The sequence below is a fragment of the Triticum aestivum genome, chromosome 4A (genome assembly GCF_018294505.1).
Source record: "Triticum aestivum cultivar Chinese Spring chromosome 4A, IWGSC CS RefSeq v2.1, whole genome shotgun sequence".
Lineage (NCBI taxonomy): Eukaryota > Viridiplantae > Streptophyta > Magnoliopsida > Poales > Poaceae > Triticum > Triticum aestivum.
The window spans coordinates 5,420,194-5,430,279 of record NC_057803.1 but is presented as its reverse complement, the minus strand read 5'-3'; the positions used below and the strand labels follow the sequence as shown (position 1 = coordinate 5,430,279).

At 44.6% G+C, this 10,086-nt stretch overlaps 1 protein-coding gene across 1 annotated transcript; it reads right to left on the bottom strand.

Annotated features, from left to right (window-relative positions):
- Positions 1 to 5,455: 5,455 nt before the first annotated feature.
- Positions 5,456 to 7,600, bottom strand: LOC123084713 (cation/calcium exchanger 4). Its single transcript, XM_044506207.1, has one exon. The coding sequence runs from the start codon at positions 7,427 to 7,429 to the stop codon at positions 5,519 to 5,521; it is 1,911 nt and encodes a 636-aa protein (XP_044362142.1). The 5' UTR covers positions 7,430 to 7,600; the 3' UTR covers positions 5,456 to 5,518.
- Between the last annotated feature and the right edge of the window lie 2,486 nt (positions 7,601 to 10,086).

The window sequence follows — 10,086 nt, the reverse complement described above, 5'->3', positions numbered from 1 at the left end:
TAGGGATCGTCGTTCATGGAAAATAGGAGGAAACTTGGGTGCAGTGGTGACGGTCTACCGTGATCATGATGGCAAATATCTAGAGTTATAGGGATCTTCGTTCATGGACCATCTGATTCAACATCATTACAAGCTTTCACTTGTCATGAAGCATTATCCTTAGCGGAGGATCTTGGCATCGCTAACCTTTTTGTCGCTTGGCATTGTAAGATCGAAATTGCATATATTCATGCAGGAGCTGGAAGGATCTCAAGGAGATTACATCTTGGATGAATTTTTTCGATTCTTGTGTTTATGCTTATAAAAAAATAGAGCTTCAAATTTAGATGCACACAATCTGACTAGACATTTGTTATCATTAGATCATGGAGGACATGTATAGTTGGACAACGGCATCATTAGATCACTCCCACTAAATTGTGTGCTTGCATGGAGGGTTTGTCATTTGCTATCCAGAGGAGTGTCCTATCTATCATGATCGAGATGGATTCCATTGTTGCAGTGAAGCTGATACAAGCTAAGGAGGTGGACAGATTTGTTTGCGCGTCGCTCATTAAGGAGATCCGTTACCTTATGTCTCTTCGTGATTTTTGTATTACTCATATCAATTGTAGTGATAGTCTAGCTAAGTTTGCTCGTCTAGAAGGCAGAACCATGACTTGGATAGGTTCGGGGCCTTCAGAGGCATTGGAGTTTGCAGTGATTGATTGTATGGACCTCGTGATTGAGTAATACATTATTTCACCTGCAAAAAAAAAAGATCACTCCCATAGAACGTTTTTTCTTCTTGGTTTTCTTGATTTTTTTTGGCTTTTTTGTTTTCTTTTGGTGAAGCACGGGATGCTTTACGCAGGAGGACATTCACCCCTAAAAACACAAATTAATTTATTTAGGCACATATTAGTACACATTGGGAGCACAAGTTAATGTTGATTGGGAGCACACGTTGGAAGCACACATACGGGTGCTAGTTGAAAGCACATTTTGGAAAGCACAAGTTAGCGCTAGGTGGGAGCACAGATTAGTTCGGGAGCAGGGGTTAGTGTAATTGAGAGCACACATATTAGTACTAGTTGGACAAGTTGGGTAGAACAAATTAATTCCATGTAGAAGCACGGGTTAGTTCGAGCACATGTTAGTGTAGTGAAGAGCACAAATGTTACTACTAGTTGAAAGCAAAAGTTAGGAAGCACGACTTAGTACTAGGTGGAACAATTGGGTTAGTTCACGTTGGAAGCACATGATAGTGTGGTTGGCAGCACATATTTTGCCCAAAACAAATTCGTTAAAACCTATCAACACGAGATCTAATTTTTAAGATCTTGACGCAAGGAATGCAATGATGAAAACGGTTCATAATTTGGACTTACGATTTAAGAGATATACTTTTTATCGAATCAAAAATTACAAACAAACCCACCTACCCCTCTGGCCCGTGGGAAGAAAATTTTATCCAAACTCCCAGCTTGTGACAAGTGACACACATTAGGTATGCCACTTGTCACCACCAGAAGAAATGGAGGTAACTTCTGCAAGGGGTGCCCCTCAATTAGTAATTCCGCCTCCTCGTCCTCCTTCCTCTATGTAAAGAAGTACTTGCTTCAAACTGAAAACATGGCTCTAAATTTTTACATCTTTCTCCAAAAGCAAGGCTCATAGTCATTTGTACCAATTAGGGTATCTCCACTGCGGATCACCCAATTGCCTGCAAAATGACCGGATTGGGCCGCACAAACACTTTTATGTCTCCAACACAGATTACCAAATTGGGCCGGATCATTCTGAACATATGAAATTCCACAAGTGGGGCCCAAAACCAAGAGCACTCTCGTGGAGTCCGGACATCCGCTACTCTAGACTCCGATATCCCTGACCCATCCTAGAAACCTTATCCCGCCTTCAGTTCTAGAACCCACCACGCATTCACAACAGATTGGCCGTTCGTCCACCTACCTGCATTCACGCTGGTGTGGTAATCAAGAAGCCAACTTTGGTTGCTCGCATTCACCCCTTCGCCCCTCCGACTGCCTTGGATATTTAAAGACCAAGGTTACATCGATAATTAATCATACCACAACAGTGGATAGTCGAAGCTTTTATATGTTCAATCAACCACTATTAACATTGTTACCAAAGAAGGATGGTGCTTCCGACATTAGGGATATCTGTCCCATTAGCATGATTCATGGCCTTGCGGAGATTTTTTTCCAAAGACCTCACACTGCGGGTTGGTCCCATGTTGAATATGCTTATTACGGTGAACCAAAGTGCCTTTATCCGAGGGCGGTCGATTCATGATAACTATATGCTTGTCAACCAATCTATAAAAAAATTCCATAATCTCAAGGTCCCCTCATCTTTCTCAAATCGGATACTGCACACCTTTGATTCAGTTGTGTTGCCTTTTTTGCTACAAGTCATAAAGAAGAGGGGATTTAGCCAGAACTGGTGCTTGTGGGTATCTTTGCGCCTCACCTCGGCAAGTTATAAAGCGCTGATCAATGACAGTCTGGTGAATGTATTTGGCACGCGCGGGGGTTGAGGTAGGGAGACCCCTATCCCCTCTTATTCCTCCTGATCATGGATGTCCTTGATGCTATGGTGGATAAGACGGAGGTGGCTGGGTTGTTAGAACCCCTTGATAGATGGGGAGTGGTGCCGCATGCTATCGCTTTACACGGATATGTCCCATTTTTCTCAAACCCAAAGAAGTGTGAGCTATTCGTGATGAAGGAGATTCTGGCGTTGTTTGGTGATGCTTCTGGGCTTATAGCTAATCTTCAAAAATGTGTGATCTCGCCATGAGATGCAAGGGTGTCGATTTGGAGCTACTCGTGCCATCTCTTCTATGTTGGGTGGCCCAGTTTTTGTGCACTTATCTGGGCTCCTTCTAACCGGTGGCCTTCACTAAAGCGGATCTGCAACCTCTTGTTGATCATGTGGCAGATAGATGGGCGACTTGGAAGACCTCGATGCTGCTTACGACTGGCAGGCTGACTTTGATCAAGGTGATGCTTACGACTATTAGTATTTATCACATGTTCTCTCTCAATCTCCCTTCATGGGTTTTCAAGGCCATCACAAAGATTTCTCGGATTTTTTTCTAGAGAGTTTCCGACGAGGCGAAGGGTGGCACTTTTTGGTGGCATAGGAGCAAATTTGCAAGCCTCCGCGGTTTGGCGGGCTCGGTGCTTATCACTTGGATTTTCTTAACAACACTTTATAAATGCAGTGTTATGGCTTCAGAGGACGGGTCTACTAAGGGCGTGATATGGCCTTTCTCTAGTGGTATCTAGAGAAGTCACACAATTATTCCTCGTTGCGTCGAAGTGTTCGATAGGAAGGGGCGGGCGAGTGACTTCTGGCACGGCAAGTGGATCGAGGGACGGAGTCCGTTCAATATTGCTTCCAAATTGTACCCATTTATCGAGGCTAGAGGAGGGAAGAGGAGAACTGTGGCAGAAGCTTTGGTGGATAATAAGTAGATTTGATGACATTCGTGGAATGCTATTGATAGAGGCGACCATCGAGTTCATGGATCTTTGGTGATAAATATAGCAAGCGCCATCACTGAACAATGAGGAGGATTGTTTCTCATGGAGACTCATGGCGGATTGAGCTTATTCGGCCAGTTTGGCCTATGAGGCCTATTTTCACGACACTGAGCTTGCGGAGTACACCAACCTCCTGTGGAAAACGAGGCTCCTCCCAACCAAAGGTCATTCACTTGGCTGGTTATGAGGAATTGTTGTTGGATGACGGACCGCCTCTAAAACCGTGGTATGCAGCATCGTCCTTGCTGCACATGCTGTGACCAGGGGCTCGACGCGTTTGATCATATTTTGGCGTGGTGTTCGTTTGCGTGGCAGTTTTGGTTTCTTTTCCTATATAGCTTTGGGCTTCGACGGATGACTCCTAACATGGATGCCAAAGTCAAAGAATGGTGGTGCTCGATGGATAGGAGAATTACATAGGTTAGTGCCAAGGAGAAGGCGATGATTATGGTTGCCGGTCTTTGCAACCTTTGGCTGAAGCGCAAAGCTACAGTTCTTGAAGGAAAATCGATATCTGTTTAGAGGGTGGTCGCGCTTGCGATGGAATAGCACTTGTGATGAAAAAAGGCTAGACAGGCAGTGGCCAAGATTAGGGAGGAGTATGCCTTGTTCGCGCGTTTGTTTGTGACAATGATGGTGTGGTATAACAAGAGTATGTTCTTGTTTTACCATTGCTTGTATCTGACTCCTTTCTCTCTTGATGGAAATGACAGGCAACGACGTAATCTTGTGTTGGCTGTGTTCTTCCCAAGAAAAACATATTAGGCATTTCAACTATTACAGCGAGCCAAGCGTCGTGCCGAGGCGTGCCCCGTCCTCCGGTTAATTTAGATTTTTTTTGTAAAGGAGGATTGCCCCGACCTATGCATCAAAATGAAGCATGCAACCATATTCTTAAATACAGATTCTGCACGCTGATGAACGACTAGTAAGACCCTGTTTGGATTGGATGTGTTTTTGTGTGATGCCCAGTATTTAGTTCAAACTTGAGTTAAAATACCGGGGAGCACACATTTTACACTCAATCCAAGCAGGGCCTAAGGGCTTTCAGGCGCACAGCGAAAATCGTGCAAAGCCTTCTCATGCAGCAAAGCGGGAAAACATCCTTGCATGACAAGCTAACATGACCTGATGCCGGTACTCTTTAAACAAGGGAGAGTGCCAGTTTGCTGGACAAATAGCCTCGAGGGACCATCTTATGGAGTACTCCCTCCCATCCAAAATAAGTGTTATGGTTTTAGTTTAAATTTTAAAGTTTGAACTAAAACCACTACAATTATTTTGGAAGGGAGTACTAGATAACAAGCTAACATGAATACAGGTCACTATGCTTCTGTCAAATAGCCTGCAAAACAGATCGCGCCCTCACGCAGAAGCACCGCCTCTACAAGAACTTAAATTTTAAAGTTTGAACTAAAACCACGACAATTATTTTGGAAGGGAGTACTAGATAACAAGCTAACATGAATACAGGTCACTATGCTTCTGTCAAATAGCCTGCAAAACAGATCGCGCCCTCACGCAGAAGCACCGCCTCTACAACAACTTAAATTTTAAAGTTTGAACTAAAACCACGACAATTATTTTGGAAGGGAGTACTAGATAACAAGCTAACATGAATACAGGTCACTATGCTTCTGTCAAATAGCCTGCAAAACAGATCGCGCCCTCACGCAGAAGCACCGCCTCTACAACAACTAAACCAAAAGGTCACACTGCTGCGCAGAAATGGAGTACAGTGTTATTTTTGAACCTTAGGTAAGTCAACATCAGAAGTATAAAATTATTGCTATCAGCATGCAAGGTGATAAGTTTACAGATAAGTACACCAGTTGCAGGCAAGCTCTGGTTTATTGCCTCCAACACCTGACAGCCTACAACTAAATTTGAGGCATGAGAACAACAGAACAGAGGAACTCATTTCATTTGTATAAACAACATTCATGTACAATAGACACAAACAACTAATTCAAGCCCGGGAGTGGCAATATCCCCATAGCACTGCTTACTCTAATGAAAAGGAAAACTGAGTAAAGAGCAATGAGGCCAACCCCAAGCGTCTTGTTAGGCCGCATGCCGCTCCGTGGCAGCGTGACAAGCGCCCAGACCAACCCAGCAACCAGGAAGCTCATCGTGTAAATAAGAGAGCGGTCCTGTGGAAGAACGTAAGAGTTGGGTGCTGTCGACCAAGCTCCAAGCAGCATTGATATTCCTAAGCCGGCAAGTGTGTTGAACATAGGCCCTGCATAACAGCCAGACATAGCAATCTGTACACCGTCTCCTCCATTCATTGCCAAGGCCACATTTGACATCAAGTCACCCATCGAATTGCCCCATGCTAGCACCGTTAAGCCAAGGATTGAAGGATTAATCCCAAGTATCACCCCAAATGCAACCAACAGTGCAACCAGCTCATTGGCAATGATGTAGAACCAAACGATGCTCATCACAAACCCTCCAAACACCCATGGGAGTAAGTATCTCCTTGGAGGGCGGTCAGGACTGGTGAATGTAAAAGCAAGACCTGCAAGTGCAATCCCAAAAATACCAGCTATCACATATGCTGCTACCCTGGCACCCGTGGATACTCCATCCTGGCTGTTCCACAGAAATGATAAGAGTAGAGGTGCCAAGCCAGCACTGGCAACAGCATATTCTTGTGACCAGCGGTCTTCCTCAACTATTGGAATCGTCAACTTTCTTGGTATTGTCAAGGGTAGCTCCAAAAACAGAAACATTTTGGAGTAGTTAAGCGTGGACGTATCCACTCTGCCTTCTTCATTCCAACCCCACAAAGGCCTGTCAGGCGAACCATCTCTCCCCTGATTTGAGTAGATAGCCACATGAGAAGCCCACATCCACTGCGGCAATGATGTGTTTACCTGGGCCGCCTCATCACTTGTATCCTCCTCAAGAAGTGAACTGTACACAGAATCATCCTCCTCTAGCCCGTGTGAGAAGATACTTCCCCTCACAGGAAGCAATGGTGTGACTACATCAAACTTCAGCATCCGTGCGTGCTTCCTTAATAACTCATTTGCGGCCACCACAAATGCATAAACCACATAAATCGATACAAACAGCATAGCTCCCCAAACGGTCACCTTCCCGACAATCAACATAATAGACAGTGCCACCAAGGTGATCAGGAAGAATCCAACATCCCTCACAAAGCACCTCCAATCAATCTGCACATTCTTCTCCGCGACGGACAATGACACTGCCCCAACAACAACGCAGGTAACAAACACCGCTCCGCCCAGCACGCTGTTCAGCCCCACATCCCCGGCGCCAGACCCCATAAACGCTGCAATACTGGCAAACACATCAGGAGCACCATTACCAAAGGGGAGCAAGGTAACACCAGCCACGGTCGGCGGGAGCCGCAGCAGGGCGGACATCTTCTCGAGGCTGCAGCAGAAGTAGTCCGCGGCCGTGTTACCGAGCATGTAGAACAGCGCCGCCAGGCACACGGCAAGGACGGCATAGCCAAGCAGCCTGAACCTCTCGCACCGACAGTAAAAGAAATCCAGGTAGTCGACGAACCCGCCGGAGCTGCACTGCGGGTGCGCCCGGAGGAACTCGCACTGGGACCCGAAACCCTCGTGGCGCGCGATGCCGGCGCACGCGGTGGAGGGGTCCTCCAGCTGCTCGCCGTTCAGGCCGGTGACCTCCGAGAGGTTCCCGCCTCTGGACGCGGCGGGGCTGGCGGGATCGGCGCCGGAGAGGAGCCCGCGGCGGAGCGGGCGCGAATCGGAGCCCGGGAGCCGCGGACGGTTCCCATCCGGGCGGGTGTAGAGGAAGAGGAGGAACAGCACCAGGGAGGCCGCGGCGATGGGCCGAATCCGGCGGGGATGCGGCGGCCGCGAGGCCATCGTGTACGGCGAGGTCACGGGCTGGAGTTTCGGGCGGCTGGCATGCCGAATCTGAGGGGAGGGTTGGGGAATTTGGCGTGCTTCCGGGGGATCCGGGGTTAGGGTTTGGTCGTCGGAGCGCGTGGTTTGGGAATTGGGGATTGACGACGATGTGGGGAAGGAGACGGCGTGTTGCCCCGGTCGCGTGCCGCGCCAAGAAGCAAACGGAACGGTCTTTGTTAAGTGGGCCGGATTGGATTAGGCCTCGATCTCCTTGGGCTACCCGTTTCCTGACAGAGCCGCCTCGGCTTTTAGAAACACTAACTTTTTGAACTTTCTCAAAAAAAAACTAACTTTTTTGGATTGTCTCAAAACAAAAAGTATTTTTTTTATAAATACTATTTTTTAGAAAAAATAACTCTTTTGGAGATTTATCAAAAAAACTAACTTTTTTGGAAATTCCAGACATTTTTGAATTTCTAACTTTTTTAACATTAAACTTTTTAAAAATAAAAAAGGCAATTTAAAAAATAGGGGGAAAACGAAACAAGGCACCTGGACTGGGTGAGAAACCACCTAGAAGGTTCCCAAAATCGGGATTGGTGGAACACCTTAACGGGGCGACCCAGTTAGATCACTCTCTCGCCAACTCTGTGTGAAGCGTCGATAGTGCGACGCAATGAGGGGCGAATAGGATGCACGATGTATGGAGCTCTGGACTACGACATTCCTCGCGGTGGGCCATCTCAATAGAGCGTTTGTACCCAAGCAGTTCTCAAAACATGGTACTCGCTTCGGAAACCTTCCACCAATTTTGGGAAGATTTAGTTCGGTCTTTTTCTTATCTCTCTTTTTATTTACTGGTTTTTACCTTCTTTTCCTTCATTGTTTCTTCTTCAAATTGATGAACTTTTGTAATCTGCCAATTTTGGTATACGAATATTTCCTTTTACATGCAATAAACATTTTTCAAAATTTAGGCGATTATTTTTACATTTTCATGGACATCTTTATATGTAGGAATATTTTTAAGGGTTAGGAACAACTTTTTAAATGGTACAGACATTTTTATATGTGATGCATTATTTTCGAAGTTGAAAGTTTTTCGAGGCCATGGCATGTTCGATCTACGCGGCGCACACCGCCGACCGAAATGGCCTGGGCAGTTTACCACTGTAACGGCAGTCTTTGTCTTCCCACATTTTTTTTCCTGTCCTTTTTAGGCCGGTTTTTGGGCGGTTTATTTGGTTCTTTTCTTTTCTTATTTCTTTTTCCCTTTTCCATTTTTTTATGATTTCTCTTTCAAATTCTTTTGCCTAAACTTTCTTATGGGTTTTTGTTCTGGTTTTATGCATGAACTTTTTTCAAATTCGCTGCATTTTGTCAAATTTGTGATTTTTCCAAAGTCAATTAACCTTTTTCGAATTTTATTATTATAAAGGAAATTAGAGTACTTTATTTAAAATTTCTAAACTTTTTTCTAATTTTATGAACTTTTTTCAAAATATATGTTTTTAAAATGTGTGAATTTTATTGAAGTTTGTGAACTTTTTTAAATATCCGTGAATATTTTTGAATTTACAAACTTTGCCCTTCTTGCAATTTTTTTAAATCTTTTCTTTTCTTATAATTCATGTGGTTTAAAAGTCAATGGTCAATGCCACATCAGCATTCAACTCCTCGCTGTCAACTGTCAGTGGGCCACTGAGGCGTGCGTGGCAAGCGAACCACACGAGCGCCACATCCCCTAACCGGTGCTAAAGCGCCAATTAGGAGGTCCCCATGGTGACACCCTACTTCTTGAGTTGCTTTTCACCAATTTTACGTGGCTGATGACCATACAGTTTCATGTACAACCACTTTCAGCTAACACTAAAAGAAAAACCCACTTACGATTTGGCCAAAACAGTTTTGAAAAATAAATGGGTGGGAGAGTTTTCTGATGTAAATTTTATACAATTAGACCTACTTATTTCTAAATACATTTCCATATTTATGCCGCAAATGCACATGCATGATGAGATGGTGTTTACTCTCGGAAATAGGGTGTGAATCAACTTGTCTTTTGGTAAGTTCTACAATATCATTCTTTTTTAATAATGAATCTAATGGAACTAATTTTGTGTTGTCAATGTTGATATATTTATTGATAGACTTGCTCAAGCTAAAGTGGTTTGACTTAGGACAAAGCTAGGGAGTAAGACACAAAACTGATCGCTAGCTCGTCTGAAAAAAAGCGAGTTGTTTAGAAATGTTATAGAGCGAACATGCTCTGAGAAGGCTTTTTTAGTGAACCTTTGTGGTGCGTCCGATCCCGCATGCGAATCTCAACTTGGTGACATGCGGCAATTCATGTGGGCGTATCATTCGCTCGTTTGAGCCTCCTAGAGCGAAGGACGCGAACCTTAGCTCCATCCACCCTTGGATTGAATGATACCTCTATCTGCAAGCTCTAGAGCATGCCAACTTCTCCAAGTAGCATGGAAGTTATCAAAAAATATGTGGCATATTCTAGTGTGGCATGGCATTTTTCTTCTTCCGTTGTACCATGTCATTTTCTGGACACCCGCGAAAACTTTCTCTATTGTTCCATGGCAAATATTTTGTTAACATGGTAATCTTTTATCTACCAGAATGACAATTACTAGACATGAGAGCAATTTTCTCTTCTGTGACAT